The 21,006-nt window shown below is 41.1% G+C and overlaps 1 protein-coding gene across 1 annotated transcript in view; it reads right to left on the reverse strand.

The window, feature by feature from the left end:
- NLN (neurolysin) overlaps nt 1-21,006 on the reverse strand; it is a 93,402-nt gene that overhangs the window by 22,880 nt on the left and 49,516 nt on the right. The window contains exons 4-9 of the mRNA XM_025892824.2: nt 17,298-17,405; nt 14,168-14,270; nt 13,389-13,549; nt 7,621-7,756; nt 6,362-6,728; nt 1,598-1,799 (exon numbers count right to left, since the gene is read on the reverse strand). Of these exons, the coding sequence (XP_025748609.1) occupies nt 1,598-1,799; nt 6,362-6,728; nt 7,621-7,756; nt 13,389-13,549; nt 14,168-14,270; nt 17,298-17,405 (1,077 nt within the window). The remainder of the gene's footprint in view (nt 1-1,597; nt 1,800-6,361; nt 6,729-7,620; nt 7,757-13,388; nt 13,550-14,167; nt 14,271-17,297; nt 17,406-21,006) is intronic.

Consider the following 21,006-nt stretch of genomic DNA (forward strand, 5'->3'; position numbering starts at 1 on the left):
ACCAGTCTAGGGCCTGAGTTGACAACACAAACCACATTTATCAGCCTGTAGTTTTTGCTGCTGGATTCAGGGTTATTCACAATGAAGACTTCATCATGTCTTACTACAGAGCCATGTCCAGGCATCACTATTTGGAAAACATAATTCAGTGAGGACATTATAACAACTAAAAAAAATTCTCTGTATAGAGAAAGGCTGTTAGGGAAAAATGAGTAAAATCCAAATAAAGTACTGAGTCTTGTTAGGAGTACTGTAGGAATATTGGCTTCTTGGTTGTGACAAATCTATTATAGTAATACTAGATGTTAACAGTAGAGGAAACAGGGTAAGGGGCATGTGGGCAATTTTTGTACTATCTTTGCATCTTTTCTGTAAATTGAAAACTATTCTAATAAAAAGCTTCTTATTGGGGTACCTGGGTGGCTCAGTCGTTAAGGGTCTGCCTTTGGCTCAGGTCATGATCCCGGGGTCCTGGGATCGAGCCTCGCATCGGGCTCCCTGCTCCGCGGGAAGCCTGCTTCTCCCTCCCCCACTCCCCCTGCTTGTGTTCCCTCTCTCACTGTGTCTCTCTCTGTCAAATAAATAAAATCTTTAAAAAAAAAAAAAGCTTCTTATTAAGAAGTTTGCCTTTAGAGATGTATAGAGATTTCAAATTTGGAAAACTGTTCCTCCATTTCTGTTAATATCAGTTTTCCAAACTGTTAGGTTGAACTACTAACTTGATGTTTTCTTATGTCAGGTAACAGCTAAATATTAACAAGTTCATATGGTTTATCCTCGAATATTATGGGCCTCATTTACTGAACTGTATTAAGAAGTTGAGAAAAAAGGTACTTTTCCTTTTCAGAAGTGGAGAAATCAGTTGCAATCCACTGCACACACGCACACGCCCTTTTTGGCAAATTCTCCACATGGTTATACTATGTTACCTACGATTTTAATTTGAGGCTAGTCATGGGAGGTGTTTCAACATATTTATTATTAAAAAAGAAGTAGAGTCTGGGACAGTTGAAAACCACTCAACTAAACAAGCGGAAGAGAGAGGTAACAGCACAGTTTATCTGTGAAACTTACACTAAACTCCTACGGAGAAGAAAAGAATAAAAAGGAAAAAACAGACTATCTGTATGCCTTAATGATAATCATCTTTTTCCACAGGGTGGTATTCAATGAAGATCCTTCATCTGTGGATTAACCTCTGAGTAAAAGATATGCTATATAAGAGGATACAGTAAGAAAAATTTTTTTACAGAAGGCCTAGATCTTTTTTTTTTTTAAAGATTTTTATTTATTTATTTGACAGAGTGAGAGAGAGCACAAGCAGGGGGAGCGGCAGGCAGAGGGAGAGGGAGAAGCAGGCTCCTCGCTGAGCAGGGAGCCCGACAAGGGGCTCGATCCCAGGACCCTGAGATCATGACCTGAGCCAAAGGCAGACACTTAACCGACTGAGCCACCCAGGCGCCTGGCCTGTGAGATTCCTGAGCATGTTCAGCTTCTGAAAAAACATGTTAAGGGGAGGAACATAACAGCAGTAGAAAAAAATAAAAAGCCGGAAAAACAATTGGTAGGTTTATGATAAAAAAAAAAAATCTCTCACCTGTGCACAAATCTGATGCATGACATGTCCAAATTCATGGAAGTAAGTCCGCACCTCATCGTGCCTCAGGAGAGAGGGACGGCCCGCTGTTGGCTGCGAGAAGTTCACCACGAGGGCGGCTACCGACATCATGCGGCTTCCATCAGGAAGGAGGCAGCCAGGCTGGAGACCAAAGCAGGCTGCGTGGTTGTACTTTCCTTCCCTGGGAACCAGAAGCATCACTGGTGAGACAGGAACACTCTTCCGTAGCAACAACACTGCTGTGACCTCTCTCAGTCATGAAGTCTTATTTGATACCAGAGGACACTTTGAAACATGTAATCCACCCTTGAGAAAGTAGGTCCACATTTTATTAAAATGGACAAACTGAAACTAAGCAAACAAAAACCCCACTATCACTTCACGTGTTATCTCCAAGGTTTCTTTTGTGGAAAAACCTTAACGTCAGAATCAAGAATATACACCACACCTAGTGCAGAGCCCAGTGTTTACCTTGATGGGATCTTGCTTTTCTTCTTCAAAGATGGTGTCACTAAACACAACTGTGTTAAAGCAAATTTGAGATAAGAGATATAGTTTGATTTACTAAGCAGATTTTTCTTAAAATTAGAATTGATAAAAACCAAATACCAGACAATAAGGTTGTTCCTTTTATTCAAGGAAGGAAGAATCAATATTCACAATTAAGTGTGCTCCTTTATTTATAAACTAGTCAGGCCTTTTTGAAACAGAACGCTTTTAGTTAGCTTGGGAAAAAGCATAAATTACACTATAAAGTTATCTATTCTTGGACAATGGGGTATCAGTGATGGTCTCCCCAAAAGCTATGTGCAATTGGACTTTATTCTAGAAGTAGGTTTCCATCTTTTTTTTTTTTTGCTCAGAAGACTAACAGTATATTAAGGTTTTGGGGGTAGAACTTTTAGTTTTTGTTTTGACTGATATATAAATTTTTCATATTATCTTTTCTTTGTGACTCCTTATTAATCTGTTTACCCTGCTGATGTTATTCAAGTTAAAAAAAAAACCAAAACAACAATTAGCTTTTTCCAGCTTCCTATGATGAGGTATAGAGCTGGAAAGGGCATTGCTCCTATCCACACAACAACAATATGCTACACAATCTCCAAGTCACAACTTCTCTTGAATTCATCACTAATGGGAAGGCAATCAACTAACTTATGATCTAAGACAGATGCCTCCAGGGATAGAGGAAGTGAGGAAGCAAGCACTTTTTTTTACCTGGGGAAAATACTGCAGAAACCAGTAAGTCTTTTAACACATTGATAAAGGCCGTGGTGGACCAGCAAAAGCAGGGAGCCACTGGGAGCTATAGATAAGGACCCTGTGCAGCCATTTGCAGGGTCTTCTCCCTGAACCTCGCTGTGGGCACACAAAAAGATGGTGGCAGGGTGACACCCTGCTAGAGCATCAGTCCTGATGCAGGCCTGGAGAGGAAGCGGCTGCCTTGACGGAGGAATGGAGCATTGCCCTGCTTCCAGGAGAAAGGGCAAGGAACTCTGCTGCCCTAAAAGCGCTGGTGAAAACCCACTGCCGAGGCCAGAAGAACAGAAAAAATCCTCTACCTCTGAAGGAAGGACAGGAACGCAGTGTGGGCCTGAGTCTGCTGAGTCCGGCTAAGTCAGCACTGAGCAGGGACATGGGAAGGAAGGCAGACAAAGGAGGGGACAGAAGCCATGAACGGGTACAGCAGAAACAATACAGGAACGTGATAATATTTTCAGCCAGCCCAGATTCCGGTGGTTCAATGGGCTAGTCAGTGCTTTCTACAACAATTTCATGTAGTTAGTTGTAAATGTGTAAACAGATCTATAAACCTTATTTATTTATTTCTTTTTAAAGATTTTATTTATTTGACAGAGAGAGAGACAGCGAGAGAGGGAACACAAGCAGGGGGAGTGGGAGAGGGAGAGGCAGGCTTCCCACGGAGCAAGGAGCCCGATGTGGGACACGATCCCAGGACCCTGGGATCATGACCTGAGCCTTAGGCAGACGCTTAATGACTGAGCCATCCAGGGGCCCCTATAAACCTTATTTTTAACAGGGGAAAACTAAAGTAATCTGGACATGTTTATCCTATTATATTTTATACCTCTTAGTACATTAGGAAAGGCCAAAACGTATTTTTTTCCCCAAAAGCATATTCATTTGAGAATAATACGGGTGCTACTGTGTTAGACAGACAAGGGTTGAGATATTTGGAGAAATTTTGAAGTCTAAGAATAGCTTAAAATCGGGGCACCTGGGTGGCTTAGTCGTTAGGCATCTGCCTTCGGCTCAGGTCATGATCCCAGGGTCCTGGGATCAAGCCCCACGTCGGGCTCCCTGCTCAGTGGGGAGCCTGCTTTGCCCTCTGCCTGCCGCTCCCCCTGCTTGTGCTCACGCTCTCTCTCTGTCAAATAAATAAATAAAACCTTAAAAAAAAAAAGAATAGCTTAAAATCAAAGACTTTCTACTGATTTAAAAATCAATGGTATTGAGGGGTCTTTAATCTTTCCTTGTAAGAAGAAACTTGATTTATTTAATTTTAAAGGATTCTATATTCTGACGTTTCACCTTTTCACATTATCTATAAAATGATGGTGATTTTTAAAAATGTCCCTATCGCTCCTCCCCTAAGCAGCCTGAGATGATTTCTGAAAATGGTTTGCTATTTCACTTGACCCAGAAAACCCTACAAAATCATGCAAATCAAGAGGTTCAAATCTGCATGTTCACTTTAAGAACACACGTGAAACCGCCCAGGTCATCAAGCGTCTGCAGATCCAAAAAGCCCCCAAGTATCTGAAGGATGCCACTTTGCAGAAGCAGTGTGTGCCATTCTGTCTCCACAATGGTGGGGTTGGGAGGTGTGCCCGGGCCAAACAGTGGGGCTGGACACAGGGTCGATGACCCAAGAAGAGTGAATTTTTACGGCACATGCTTAAAAATGTAGAGAGTAATGCTGTACCTTAAGGGTTTAAATGTAGATTCTCTGGTGAACAAAGCCCCCCAGATGTGGCATAGAACATACAGGGCTCATGGTCAGATTAACCCATACATGAGTGCTCCCTGCCACATTGAGAGGTTCCTGACTGAAAAAGAGCAGACTGTTCCTAAACCAGAACAGGACGTTGCACAGAAGAAAAAGATATCCCAGAAGAAACTGAAGAAACAAAAACTTATGTCCCAGGAGTAAATTCTGCATAAAATAAATGTAAATTAAAAAAATAATAATAAATAAAAAATAAAAATGTCCCTATCAAGCATCTTATGTTGGAACCATCAGAATATTTTTGGTTTTGTTTTGTTTGAGAATCTCAGTATTCAATGAATAAATACTGAAATGCGATTAAAAGAAAAAAGTAACTGGTTTTTCTTAAACGTACTCCAAATATCCTTTTTTGAGTCGCTAAGAAAAAACAAGTTACTCCATCTCACTTTTAGGAAGTGACAGGAAGGTGACAGGAAGTGAATATTAAGTAGGTCACTACTTTCACAAGAGATCAGCTTCTGATTCCCATACCAGTGCTGGTAGCAATGGCCAGATCTCAGAGTACAGAAGAAACCAATTATATGTTGGCAGGGAGACAGCAGGCTGGGGTGGCAAGAGCTGCTATCTTTGACCCTGGAAATAGAATCTGGGGACAGTTCTAGAAGACTCCAAGGTTGAAGGATTTCCCCTGAAAGAATTTCTGGCTTAACACAGTACGCTAACACTCTTATTAAAAAGAGACCCATCTACATTTGACAAGGGTTTATTTTTAGATCATTTCGAAACTGAAAGTAAGTCCATAAAACATTGCGATAAGGCACCATTGTCCACTGTCTGGATGACACAGTTATCCAACCTCCTTCCCAGCAGCCACCCAAAGTCATCCCAAGTCTGTGGGTTAAAAACTTGTTTGTGCTACAAAAGTAGGGGGTTACTGTAATTTCCTTTGGCCTAGTTAGTAAAATGAATCGGTAATTGTAACAGGCTGGCTTTGTTTTAGAAACAGCCTAGAGAGGAAGTGATCCAAATCCTTTCGTGTCTCATGAAGCACTATAGAGTCCATAGTTACCACATGTTTCAGAGACAATAATGTTTTCAATTCTTACCAATGATGGACTATCTAGCTTGGGTGATATGTATATATGGCCTAATGCACAAAACAATCCTAAAAAGGGATCACCAGTCCCATACTACCAAGGAGGAAACAGAATTTCAAAGATTTTAAGTCACTTAAGCGTCCAACTCAATTTGAATGACTACAAAGATTTTGCTATTCCTACTGTATTGTGCTGCCCCTCAGCCAGACTCAGGGAAATGGCCAGAGACTGAAGAGTACTGGCAGACAGATTACCTGAAAAATAAATATTTGGAGGGCCAATTTTAAATTAAATAAGTGCAGTGCACACACCAGATGATGGTAACGATGATGATGGCTGCAATCATTTATTAAGCAATTGCTATAAGCAGGGTAGTCCTCCAGTTAATGTTTTGTACATAATTAACCAACTGTTTTATCTTTACAACCCTACAAAGCAGGTAGAATTAATATTCCCCTTTTATTGAACCTATAATATAGGTAAAGAAACTGAGGCACAGGAACATTAAGTAAAGTGGCCTAGTAGGTGACGGAGCCAGACACTCTGGCTTCAGAGCCCACATCTTTACTCCCATCACTAAGAACCATACATGAGCATTGTGGCAGACAAGGGTCGTAATCTGGGTAGGAATCCCCTCCCTAAGGTCCCTTCCCACAATGTGATTCTCAGTACCTTGGATAGAGATCCAGGTAGAACTGTCCCAGAACTTCTCCTGTGGCTTTATCCTTCACAGTGTAAAGCGTCACACTTTTATTCCATACATGAGCATCTGCCACTTGCTCAAATGAAAGACCCAACAGCTCCTGGTAGATGTTCAGCAAGCCTTCAGTGACCACTTCAATTGGGAAGTATTCCTTGAGGATCTCTTGATCTATGGAGTACCTGAGTTCTTCTGTCTGAGTCATGTAGTAATGTAGGTCCCAGGCATTGATTTTCCCATCATATTCGAAGCCTCTCTCTTCACATTCCTTTTTCTTCAAATTCAAAATAAACTCTCGCTCTGCCTCACCCAGTGGTTTTAATTTCTGGCTTAAATCATCTGTGCGGGAAGTGGGAAAAGTCCGTGATTTATTGCTTTTGGGAGCAAGCACATTCATACACATACCAGTGTTTTAGCATGGTGCTTCCTCCTTTGTAGGACTTGATGCAGATAGCCGGGAGGAAGGAAGGGCGGAAGAGGAAGGAGGGAGGGAAGGAAAGCAGGCTCGACCATGACAGCCCTGCTGTCCTCTTCCCGGTAATTTATTTCGTGGCTCTTTGCCCTCCCATTTTTTCAGCACCAGCCAAACCAAGCCACAACTTTCTCACACCATCAACAAAGCTCGAGTTTATCTCAGAGAACTCTGACTCCAGAATGTTGTAATTCAGGAAACAAAACAATAGTGAAACCATCTCATGTCCATGATTATTCTTCAATGAGATCAGGCTCCTCAAAAAGCCAGAGAAATGAAATCAGAGGCAACCTGTGATCACCATTACTAAAAACTGCTCAATACCTTTAACAGCCATGGGTTTTGTTTATCGCTAATCCCTTCCTATAAAGAATGTCTATTTGGATACAGCAATTCCACATTCTCCCTAATTTATTTTAATTTACAATTGGCATATTCCCATCTGAGTTGCCCTCTTGGCTGCCCGTACTCACCTACTCTCTCACAGGCCTAATCAGAATTAGATCACTTTGTATCTTCCATAAGTTTCCTTCTTTCTCTTTAGAGGGCTTCTCAGGCTGTAGCCTTCACCTCACACTCTGGGGTTGCCTCCCAAACTGCCATGTCCCATAGAGAGCCAAATACATGTTTGTCTTACATTTGTGACAAATCGTGCAGGACAAATACATAACAAGAGCATATGCATTTAGGCAAATACAGTGAAAACAGTCAAAGAAGAAGAAAAATGGAAATATACAACTGATTAAAAAAAGACCCCACCTAGAAAGGCTGTTACATGGCTTGTACGCTTTGCAGTGTTCATTTCGAGGACAAAGTCAGCATGTGTGCTATAGCCGAGGAGTTTGGCTACTTTGGCTCGCAGTGGGAGTAGTTGCTGCAGAATTATGGTGTTTTCCTAGTAATAAACAACAACAAAAACAAAGATTAATCATTAATTGGATCCAAAGCATTAAAAGGAAGTTATTACATGTATTTTTAGGTTGGTAAAACGTCAATTATTTTTAAACCATCTCAACCTCCTAATAAATGACTCTACTTCAGTGTTAAAGACTTTTTTAAAATTCATGATCCAATTTTATTTCTGAAATCCTTGACTTTTTAAGTCTCAGGAGATTGCTATGAGGTCTTAATAAAATTGTAGGTATTATAAACTTAGAGTGAAAATGTATTCTTAAGGACTACAGTGATTCCCCATTTAATTTCATTGGCAAGACTGCAACAAATATTGATACTTAAATTTGTTTTTGGGAGTTATAAATACATATAAACACAAGTTTGCCACTTTAACTTCACATCCATTAGTATGGCTATTATAAAAACAATAGAAAAAAGTGTTAATGAGGATGTGAAGAATTTGGAAACTTTGTATACTGCTGTGAATGTAAAAAGTGTAGCTGCTGTGGAAAACAGTATTGCAATTCCTTAAAAAATTAAGCACATAATTATCATATGATCCAGCAATTCCACTTGTTGGTATGTGTCCCAAAGAGCGGAAGCAGGAACTCAAAGAGAGATTTGTACACCTGTGTTCACTACACCATTATGTGAATAATAGCCAAGTGGTGGATGCAATTCAAATGTCCATCAATGGATAAATGGATAAAGAAAATGTGGTATACACATATAATGGATTATTATTCAGTCTTAAAAGGGAAAGAAAGAAATTTTGACAAGTGCTAAAACAAGATATTATGCTAAGTAAAATAAGCCAGTCATAAAAGAATAAATATTACATGATTCCAACTTACATAAGGTTCCTCGAGGAGTCAAATTCATAGAGCCAGAAAGTAGAACAGTGGATGCCAGGGGTGGGGGGAAGGGGGGCTAGGAGTTAGCATTTAATGGGTACAGGGTTTTGGCTGGGGAAGATAAAGAGTGTGAAGACAATGGTGGTGATGGCTGCACAGCTATGTGAACATAGTTAATGCCACAGAACTCTCTACACTTATGAATGTTTCAGAGATTCGTTTCAAATCATTACAAACTTTTTCTTTGTTTTGTATGTATTAAGAACACAAATAATGATACTGCTTTATTTATTTATTTTTTTGAAGATCTTATTTGTTTATTTAATTGACACAGAGAGACAGAGACACAGCGAGAGAGGGAACACAAGCAGGGGGAGTGGGGGAGGGAGAAGCAGGCTTCCCGCAGAGCAGGGAGCCCGATGTGGGGCTCGATCCCAGGACCCTGGGATCATGACCTGAGCCGAAGGCAGACGCTTAACCAACTGAGCCACCCAGGAGCCCCATATTTTATTAACAATAAAAGGAAAAGTTATCTCTTGGAGAAAGTAATAAATATTGAGGTGAAAGAAAAATTACCCCCAATAATTAACTCATATTTATAGACATGTTTCTAAGGAAGATCACACACCAGGGACAGTCTGGAGCAGTGTGAGTGACCACCTGGGGTCACAGCCACAGAAACTTCCCCCACCTGCCTCCCCTCCTGCTTTGAAGGACTCATTCTTTCCTCCCATTTCCACCCCAACATAGAGGAGTAGTTACTTTTTAGTCCATTTTGTTTTCAATACAAATTAATATCGACCCCTCCACCCCCTACCCCTAGACGAACCAGGGTTGGAAGGTGCCACCATTGGTGCTGCCTTCTTTCCCCACAGCCTGTAACTTAGTGTTTTGTTCTTAACTGAATTGTGATGGTTAGAAACTTCACGTATAGTTTGTGGAAATCATAGAATTAAACATATTGCTTAAGAGAAAAAACAAAACTAGTTGTGGCCACATGATCTACAATAGGACAGGGGACTCTCCAAGAAGTGATGAGTAGAATTCCTGGGTCATCTCTTTACAGAGGCCTGTCCTTCGAGCTGTGAACTGCATATGACAACAAAGACTTAGGATGTCATAATACCAAGCTTTGGATCACTCACCTCTGTGCTGTTAGTTGCAAGAGAAATAAGCCTTTCTTTAAAAACTGTGGTAAAACATATATAACACAAGAAATGCCATTTTAACCATTTAAAAAATTAATTTAGACCTTTTAACAGGTGTTTGCCATTTGACTTTTTGGGAAAAAAATCAAGTTGTAAACTTTTATTACAAATTAAAAATGAGGTTCTTAAAAATCTCAACTTGACCAGATATGAAACAATTTAAAAACCCTTAATGGTGTATTGAAAAGCACCCAGGCTTAAAACACACACACACACACACACACACACACACAAAAACCCCAAACACATTTATCATTACCAAAAATGGACCTCTTCAGGTAAAAATAATAGAAACCCCATGCTACATAGATAATGCAGATTAGAAATTCTGGTTATCTGCTCAGTGGGCAAAAGGCAAGCACTTAAGGTCTTCAGCTCCAGTCTTTTGCTCATTTCTTATTGCTGGAATTTCTTATTTACCTCTTCTTGTTGGATGACTAAACCGGATGATGTCAGTGATGGTAAGCCCACATTTACTTAGCCCTGCTCTTTCAGGCTTACAAGCCAACCAGTTCTCAGCTGTAGACTGGCTGGTTTTGTCTCTGTGAAATCTCATGGTTTGGGGTTTTATGGGCATCTGCATGGGTCACCAAAGTTCCATTGGCAGGGATCTTGAGGTGGCTGCTGATGTTGGGTCTCATCTTAATTTTCCTTACTTTCTTCAACTGGAGGTCCCCTGCGGAATCGTAGTCTCTACCCCCATATACACTGTCTCACTGGTCTGCCTTGCTCTCCTGCACCCTGCTTGCCGGCGCCCTCCAGCACTTCTCACTGCACAGGGGGTGTAGGGAGTGGGGGAGACTGGAAGAGTGGTTGCCGCCCACTGCCAGGTGCAGTCAGGTGCAAACTGTGGCCTGCAGGCAGGCCGGCACGATAGGGCCCTCCTTCTTTCCCCACCCTCACAATTCTGGTACTTCTGCGGGTAACTGTGGGGAGGATCCCCGTGATGGAGAACATCTTTAATGGTGATCATCTGCTGCGTATTTACCGCCTTGCACTGGGGCTCCACCAGGGCCGGCCATGTTTGCTGCCTCCGTACCTTTTCCTCCTCCAACATCAAACTCCAGCCTCGCTCTCTCTTACACTGCACGGGTATTTCCCGCGGTTATTCTTTATGGCAGTCTGGTATACAAACACATCTTCCTCGGTCTCATTCCTGTCGATGGAACCACTTTACTGTTTCCAGAACCTTTGTTGTAATGACTTTGCTGTTGCCAGTGGGTGCCACGGAGGCTACTGCCCAGGATGCTGAGCCTGGTGTTCAAAGAGCAGAGGGTGGGCGGGGGCTGGGTCACCTTCCCCCACTTGCTGCTGGTAGTGACAGTGATGGGGACTGGGCCAGCTGTGGCAGCTGCACCTCCTGCTGGGTGTGATGGTAACTAGGCCATGGAGGTGGGGCTGCTCAGAGCTCTCTGGGGTCCACTCTCCTTCCCACATCTGCTGGAACTCCCATTTTAGCCATTTTTAAGTGTATAATTCAATGGCACTAATTGCGTTCAGTTCACACTGTTGTGCAACCACTACCACTATCTGTTTCCAAAACTTTTCCAACACCCCAAACGGAAACTTGGTAACCATTAAACAGTAATTCCCCAGTGGCCCCAGCTTCTGCCAACCACTAATCCTTTCTGAAGAGAAACAGCTTTTATCTTATTTGAGTCACTGTGCTTTTTGTTGGCTTTTGTGTAGCTGCTTAACCTGTATCCTTACACCCACAGACGCTGATATTAGGAATAGGGTACTGTTATAAGAAAAATGAAAGTTGTACAGGAAGAGAAGGTGGGGACAGATACAATGCTGGCTGGGAAGCTGGCAATCCTCATTATACCATGGGTAACATTCGTTAAAACTTATACCATGGGTAACATTCGTTAAAACGATTTCATGTCATAACTTGGAAGAGAACAATTACCTACTGAGGCTTAGCTCTAGGGGAACTTCTGGGGAAAACTAATGTTGGTGCATGTTTTGTTGCTATTTGTGACTTTTAGAAAGATTACGAGAGAGATGAACTCACTTGAGAATGTTCAGTTTGCAGAGGTGGAAGGAAAAGACTTCTACTAACAGAGGTTCTGTCTGTGGCTTACAATCTAGGACTTCGGATGGATGGCAGAGACAATTGCTCTGTCCTCCTAATACCAGAGAAAAGACTGTCAGATTTACTGAATTGTAGAGATTAGTTTGAGAATGCTGCCTTCCCTCCTCAAGCCTACTGTTTCAGAAGGCCCCAAAGCAGATTCCATTAAATTGAGGAAAAGCAAGAGGGACAGGGTACAGGAACCAATATAAAAAGATCTGGTAGGTTTAAGAACGACTGACCAAAAATATTATTTGGGTTGAATTATTTTAACATGAATCGGACTGGATGCAAACAGACAAGAAACCTACTAAGTTTTTGAGCGTATTATATTACCAAAGGCATCACGAGCTTGGCCTGCAAAAGCTTGTGGTTATTTGATCCCTAAAGCAACCCTCAGGCTTCAAACCAGCACCAGCATGAATCTTTACTAGTAGCCGCCCAGGATATGGTCGTGGAGGGTAACAGACAAGAAAAAATTCTTGGCAGGCAAAACCAGGGATCATGTAGTACAATTGCTAAACAAATTTCTGCTAGAAAAAAAACCCCAAATCACTTTAATGAGCTCTTCAAGGAACTTCATCAGAGCAAGGAATCCCCACAATTCCTGCCAAACAGTTTTTGAAAATTGGTACGGGCCTACTGTATGTTTTCTATTCTTTCCTTTTCCATATAGGAGTTTTTAGTGTGGTTACTGTGTTCCTATTCTACCACTGGGCGTGTGTCCTGGGGATGAATGGACCAGACAGCATGCCCTCTCTTTCATAGACTGCTAGATCATGAGGAAGCTCCAAGTGGGGAGAGCTCCAGACGTCATGGTCTTTGAGCTCAAGGCAGTAACTGGTCATGGTCTGGCATATGGTGAATGGGTTCTACGTGTGGGGAAAAAAGGCACTCACAGTTATCTGGAGAGGGAGACTGTGGTGGAGCTGTCTAGCTGACTCTGAGAATGCATTTCTAATTCTTCCTTTTTACCCTTTGGTAATAGAATCCCCTCAGCTGAGCAAATGGCTGTCAACTGAAGACTACATTTCCCAGGTTCCCCTGTAGCTGGGTACGACTAGATGATGGTATTTGAGTCAATAGGAGGTGAATGGAGTGGATGTATGTCATTTCCAGGTCTTCTTAAGGTGTGTCTCTGTCCTTTATTTTCCCACTTCTGAATAGGCCGGGAAATGGTGACAGCTGGAATGGCCTTGGAAGTCACTTGTTAAGGGCAGAGAGGTGCTCCACTAGCCCTGGACTGTTGACTTGGTGAAAGAATACAACTTTTAGTTTATTTAACCCATTCTATTTTAATTAGAACAGCTTAGGCTGTGGCCACACCAAGGCTACCAGTGAGCAAGGGAAAAGTTAAAAGCCTTCAGGAATTAGGAGGCATAATACTCAAATAGGCATGTTGGTCTCTGAGCTAACTTCAACACTGGTGAACAAAGCAAACCCTTTTCTTAAAATCTTCCACAAAAACGAAAGAAAGACAAACATTCAGAGTACCTCTTTGCACCTTGTATTAAATGCCATTTCCATCTTCCTTCTAGTTGCAGGGATACAACATTTCTTCATGACAGGAAAGTAGTGTGGATATTTTAAGGTAATTTTATACTTGTCATCATCTGTCTTTTCTAAACTGTCAATGAAATCATCAGGAAGAGCACCTGCAAGAAATCATTTTCTTATACATCAATTTTTCCACTCATTATTAGTTTATTTAGCATTGGCATGGTGCCTTTAAGAAGCTCTAGGAATTCTGTGGAGTAATTGAAATTCAAGTAAAATAATGACAATCCTTATAATATCATTTTGACGTTACTGGAATGGGGTGATCATTAGAGGACAGGTGGCTTAGGAGATGGTAATTCAAATTATGAATAGGCTTCAGTGTACTTGTGCAGATGGTGTTTTGATGGAGAACAGGAAAAACTAAGCCAAGAAAGATCCAGAACATATTAAGAAGAGACTAGTTTAAGTTATAATGTAGGGGATATTATAAGGTAAAAAATTTCAAGGCACTGAAGGCTGTTAAACACCAGCATAAGTTACCAGAAAATATTATGAAATTTCCTCTGGAGCATCTCTAGAAATAGTATACACAATTTTATTAGCGTAAAATCTAGGCATGGTTTGGCTGTCTTTTCTGTAGAAGGGGTGATAGGTTCTGTACAAGGTACTGGATCATTTTTTAAAGAATTCTTTCAACTTTGATTTGGCAAACTGTGAGGTGAGATTATTTCTCTAAATTATATTATTTAACCAGAAAAAAACCAGAATTTTACCAAGTTCAGCCTTGGAAAATACAAGGAAGGTATCGTCCTCATTGAGGTTTTTGTTGAAGTCAATACATAGCTCACTCATTCTTTTCTTCATTGCTTTGATTTCCTGAACAGAAGATAAAAATATAGAACATTAACAATAAAAAGAAACTTTCATTTTTAATGCCATCAAATAAGTTTCACTTTTATATGAAGATTGGCTTCTATGCCCAACCCTCAGGAAGTATGTTTTTTAATGATGTGTTTCATAAAATGGTTTCCGGCCATATTCTATGCTGTGTCTGTGAGGATCTGTATGCAACATATACAAAAAGGCAATCCCAGTGATGTGTTAGAAATCAGTCATAAACTGGGCACCTGGGTGGCTCAGTTGGTTAAGCGACTGCCTTCGGCTCAGGTCGTGATCCCAGAATCCCGGGATCGAGGCCCGCATTGGGCTCCCTGCTCAGCAGGGAGTCTGCTTCCCCCTCTGACCCTCTCCCTCTCATGCTCTCTCTCACTCTCTTTCTCTCAAATGAATAAAATCTTTAAAAAAAAGAAATTAGTCATAAACTCGTAAGAACTAAATAAATTTAGGAGGTAGAGTCAAAGCAGACTCAGGCACATAATATATACACAAAATGAATAGTTGCTGGGTGAATAAATGATTCTAGTAGCCTGTTAATAATTAACATCTTTCAATCTTTTCCAAAGTTTTAATGTAGACATCAGTATTTGGTGCTGAAGTAAACCAAGAGACAATTAATTCTATGGTTGCTTTGGAAAAAAGGTCATGTCTTAGTTTTATAGACCTTTGTAAACTAAGGTGATATGGGCCTTAACATTTGTATAAAAACTATTAGGTGTGAAATCAAAGGAAGCAAAAAAGGAAACCACAAGAAAAAACACGAAACATTTTTATTAACCTGTCCCATCTTCTAAAAATGCTAGATAATGAAATTTACATCAACACCACCTGGGAATTTGTTAGAAATGAATATTCTTGAGACCCACACCAAGCCAACTAAAACACACTCTCAGAGGTGGGACCCTGTACTCAGAGCTTTCACAGCTTTGCTGTAAATCATCACTTGGTTTGCATGTCTTTCACACTTGTTTCCTGTTCTACTGTGTAGAAGAATGACCTGGTAATTCTGATGTGCACTAGAGTGGGGTCTGCTGACTGAACACATACTGTGCAGCACTGTTTTTGGACACTCCAGTTGTCACCCCAAGCTCCCTTCCACCTTTCCCCCATTCTACACTAGCCCTGTAGTTTGGGTGGGATCTGACCCTATCTGAAGCTCCAGGGTAACTCTACAATAGTTAGGTAATCCCATCCCCACTAGAGTATTGACTGGTTCGGGTAAGCCAGGCCTGGCATTCTCCTGACTAAAGGGGGATTCAGGATTAGGCATATGATCCAATCTGGGCCATTAAGACACGAGGGGAGGTTCGAGGGAAGCTTCTCTACATCCTTCTGGATGGTGGATCTTCTAGTTAATATAAGCAAATAAATCTCTTCTATTGTTTAAACTGTGTCAACAGGGTTTTGTCAGTTGTCAATACATTGCAACTAATACAATGCCTCAAACAGAAATGATGACTGACCTGGAAGACCAAAAGGTAAGGTAAGGGAGATCAATCACACATTTCTCCTCTAACTAGGCTGAAGAGGATACAAGGTGTTCGAAGGGCGTTTACGTGATAGAAAGGTACCTGTATCTCAGCGGTACCTTCAGTTATATCTACTATGCTGACATCACTTGGTTTGGATGTCTTTCACATTTGTTTCCTGTTCTACTGTTTAGAAGAATGACCTGGGGGCGCCTGGGTGGCTCGGAATGTTAAGCATCTGCCTTCGGCTCGGGTCATGATCCCAGGGTCCTGGGATCGAGCCCCACATCTGGCTCCTGACTCAGCGGGGAGCCTGCTTCTCCCTCTGCCTCTCCCCCTGCTCGTGCTCTCTCTGTCTCTGTCTCTCTGTATCTCCGTGTCTCGAATGAATAAATAAAATCTTTAAAAAAAAAAAAATAGAAGAATGACCTGGAAACAGATCATGGGTTATATGTCCTGTCTAAGAAGAATGATTTAATTCTGTAGCTGGATTTACTTCTGAAACTGGAAGATGGGATGAGCATTAGACAAAAGAAAAAGTTTGAGAAGCACTTTTCAGTAGCTAATCTGTCTGCCTTTAAAGGGCATATGCAGTTGGCCCTTGAGCAACAGGGATTTGAACCATCTAGGGCAACCTATATACAGATTTTTTTCAATAAATAAAGTTCAGTACTATAAATGTGTTAAATGTGTTTTTTCTTCCTTACGATTTTCTCAACAACATTTTCTTTTTTCTGGCTTACTTTAAGAAGACAGTATATAAAACATGTAACGTACAAAACACATGTTAATTGACTATGTTATGGGTAAAGTTTCTGGTCAATAGCAGGCTGTTAGTAGTTAAGTGTTTGAGGAGTCAGAAGTTATATGGATTTTTGACTGTGCAGCGGGGTTGCCACCTCAACCCCCAGGTTGTTCAAGGGCCAACTGTTTTAATCATAGGGTATTCCATTCCAAAGTGCTTATATTAAAACTCTCCATCATAAAAATTTTATTACCAGTGACCAAGGGAGTGTGGAGAGTGCAAATCAACTATTAAGACCTGGAAACAGCAATAAGAAAATGTAAAATAGAGCAGGGAAAATAAGCCCAGCACACATGAAACAGATATAATTTGCAAAGGATTAAAAAAAAAAAACGATTATCAGTTGTCTGTCAGTCACCATGAGATTAAGAGGAGTTGTAGAATTTAAAACCACTGACTACCAAATACATTGTAAATGGATTTGTATTATGCATTATTTTCCATATTACAAATGTGTTGTTTCCCAACCTGTTTTTATTTATTTATTTATTTATTTGAGAGAGAATGAGAGATAGAGAGCACGAGAGGGAAGAGGGTCAGAGGGAGAAGCAGACTCCCTGCTGAGCAGGAAGCCCGATGTGGGACTCGATCCAGGGACTCCAGGATCATGACCTGAGCCGAAGGCGGTCGCTTAACCAACTGAGCCACCCAGGCGCCCTCCCAACCTGTTTTTTGTTGTATTTTATTAAATCTTTTTTTTTTTCCCAGTAAGAAAAAGAAACACAAACTCACATTTTGTACTTGTTCTGGAAGATGGAGCCCATTCCTTTTTCCCATTTTAATGGACTTTTCCAAGTATCTTCTGGCTTCAGGTTTTATCTTACTCAGATCACATGTTTCCTGAAATGAAAGAGTGTGATAACCATTTCTGTTACAATAGCGCATGGGTAATTATAAACTGTGAGACCAAAGCAAATTTATTCATCATCTCTGTTGAGTTATGAAGCACACAGGTGATGACAAGGCAGGTTCTTTTGAAGACCTAATTTCTTTTATGCTTTAGTTAGCTTTGCTCATTGAAAAGAGAAAAATTAAATAAATAAAAAGCTAACCAGAATTGCCTTGCCTTGCATCAGAATCAAGAGTGCCTGGACCACTTGAAGTGTGATAAAAGAAACATTTGCATAATCTCATTCTCAGCATTGTCTATGACCATGGTCTTTTTCAAAAAACATATTCCTTATCACAAATCATCTGGATTTAATTTTCCATCATTTGCTAACCTGGTTCCACCTGAGAGGCCAACAGAGAAATAATGGGCAAATTCTACACAAATGGAGAGTGGGACTCTTTTGCCAACATACCAAACAAGGACAGCTGGATAAAACCCCAGCCAAAGGCTTCCAACACTTCAAAAATGCTTTACTGTCATTTGGCAAGAGAGATCAAGAGACTACAGCAAGCAGCATATGAACAAGTATCTGGGGAAAATGAGTCAACACTGCACAAAAAGGAGGAAAGCTGGACAGAACACTTGAACCTGTATGCAGCAACACAAACAACATCACTCGAAAGAATGGAGGGCCCTCGAGGAGAATGGAAAATTCCCCCGGCAATAGCAAGGTAATAAAAACACCAGATGTTTCTTCAAAACAGGTGGCAGAATATACATGGCACATCTGGATGGCTGGCCAGTTCATGTCCCTGGGAGGAAATGCACTCCGGACAGACTCTGCACTCCGGACAGACTCAGCAGGTGTGATGGATTCAGTTTGGGTGAGAGCCAATGAGGGACATCTGTCTCTAGAGCCTTAGAGACATACCATTGGGTACACTCTCTCTCTCCATCAAGACCTGGGCTACCCACCTCTCAGCTTTATATTTTCCCAACTAAATACATCTTTGAAAGAACAATGTTTAGCTTTAGAGCCTGCATTTTAGATTGTTGGTGTTAAGGCTTTTGCTGCAGTAACTCTGTAATTTTTCACATTTTGTTGCAGCAAGCAAATAGCGTATTTTATTTTATTTTTTTAAAGCCTTTATTTATTTATTTGGGGGGAGAGAGAGAGAGAGAGAGAGAGAGAGAACATGCATGAGTAGGGGGGAGAGGCAGAGGGAGGGTAGGGAGGGGGAGAAGCAGACTCCCCACTGAGCAGGGAGCTCTACACAGGGGCTTAATCCCAGGACCCTGAGATCATGACCTAAGCCGAAGGCAGATGCTTGACCAACTGAGTCACCCAGGCCCCCCCAAATAGCTGTATTTTACCTGAGGGTACTACTTAATACAATGATCTGTATTTCACTTTGCCTATCAATACAAAATTTTATGTTCTAGTACTAAAGCACTTTTGTGCACATTACTCACTCTTTCCTCTGCGTTTATTCTCAGTGGAGGCAGAGAACAGTTAGATACCTTTTTCCATAATAACCTCCTTTTATATCCTTGGAGAACTTCTGAGCATGCTGGCATGACTGGAGTTGGAACCCTTCCTAACTGGTATTGGCACACACTGGGATCCCAGCAGTAGGTGCTTGCAATAGGAAGAAACCCATAATGTCTAGGGAGATAACAGGGCTGTGGGCTGGCTCCCTTAGGGATGGCTAACAGTTCAAGTCACAGTGTTCATGTGCAAGTGATTGACCTGGGTTGATCAAGGCTGGTTTTAACAGCACAAGGAAGTATGTCCTGAGGTGTGGGGCACAGGAATAGGAGTTTCTAGAAGGTATACTACTGGGTATTGTAAGGTTGGGGAGCATCTAGGCACGAGCTATGTGTAGCAGGGACAGAGGAAAAAAATCCCCCATGAGAAGGGCCTAGAAAGAGCTGGGTAAGTTGTGAAGGACCCAAATATGCAGGCAGAGATCCCGAGCAGAGGGCCTTCCCAGCAGGGCAGTGAGCCAAGGCAGAAGCTGGGCACAGTGCTGGACAGCAGGTCCTAGTACTTGGGTTCATGGGTTCACCTGGTCACAATGGCCCTCAGCTTAGGCTCATGACAAGTCTCAGCAGCTGACATGAGCAGAATTCTCACTCTATGCTACACTAGATCAGGAAGGGCTCACATACGAGGAGCGCCTGGACTTGCCGTATCTTGGAGTGAGTACTTGGGCTGCTACTTCAGAAAGCCTAGAAGCATACTCAGTACAGTAAACTTAAAACTCATGGTCTTGATGAGGTAAAAACTATTGACTCCTCAAAAAGGTAAGACAAGCATAAACAGGTAGAAGGATGTTCTGAGAAAAATCTGCTCCGAATCAGGTTTAATTAAAATTATGACTATCTGTACTGAAATATTTGACTTACCACAGAAATGACACTTAAAATTCTGACTCAATTCTAACAAGGCATCATCTGCCAGTCAGACTCTGAGGTCTCAGAAATCTCTGGAGGGCTCTCGTAGGAGTAAAACACTTCTAAAATGTGCTTCTAAAGCACATTCCTGTCCCAGAGCTGATCATATGAATATTCTCCCTTATAATCTCCAGGCAAGATCAGAATGACAGCTTAAGGATTTTCCAGCAGGGAATCAGCCAGTACTTCTAGACTGCTCTGCTGTAGTTGCACCTTCCCTCCTAAGAATTTAATCCACTTGAATTGGAACCAGATCTCAGACATCTTTGGGTGAAGTTTCTCCTCTTTAGGGGTGGGGGAAGGCCTAAAGTGCTCTTCTGTAATTTATATCATCTGACAGTAGAGGCTCTTAACTTTATTTAATCTCTGTGGTGACAAGATTTAGTTTCTTCCTAACCTCCTCCTATAACAGAGAGGTTTTATATAAAAGTGTGAATGCGTGTGCATGCATTTGTGTGTACACTTACACATGTGCTTGTATATTCATATCACAGACAAGAAAATGATGTTTAAATGATCTTCCTAATATCACTCAGTTATTTATTAGGAAAAATGGATAGAAACAAATTCTGCAAAATTCTTACGTTGGTACTTTCCCCAATATATTATACCACTACATTACAACACCTTAACTTATTATCATTCTTCAAAATTTCATTACAAATAAGTGAAGATTTTTTAAATTTCTCTCCAATCCTCCCCACCGTCTATCCCATAACTGTGTCCTTTTCTTTTTAAGACCCTCACATTTCCAGTTTCTAAAATATGTAAATAAAAAATAATTTCAGTGGGACTTTCTATATTGTGTATACAAAGTAGAAAATACATTGTTAAAAGAACCCTGAAAATTAAGATAGTATATTTCTTTGAATATCATTTAGGAAAATGGATTTATAAGCTTTGAATATGCTAAAGCAATAGAACATAACAACAGAGTAGAATACAGATCCTATTGCAAAAGCTAAGACAGAGGCATAACTTAATTAAATGAGTTATATTTGCAGTTTTCTTTCTTTCCTGTTCTTTTCAATGTTATATTTTCTGTTAGGTTTCTATCTGACTATTGTGAAAAGGGCATTCTTAGGTAGCTGCTGGTGCTACCAGAGAGGGGGGCCACACAAAGGCCTGCTTGCTGACATATTCAACATACTA

Source organism: Callorhinus ursinus, unplaced genomic scaffold, assembly GCF_003265705.2.
Source record: "Callorhinus ursinus isolate GAN/ISIS: 27379988/994484 unplaced genomic scaffold, GSC_fseal_2.0 scaffold23, whole genome shotgun sequence".
Lineage (NCBI taxonomy): Eukaryota > Metazoa > Chordata > Mammalia > Carnivora > Otariidae > Callorhinus > Callorhinus ursinus.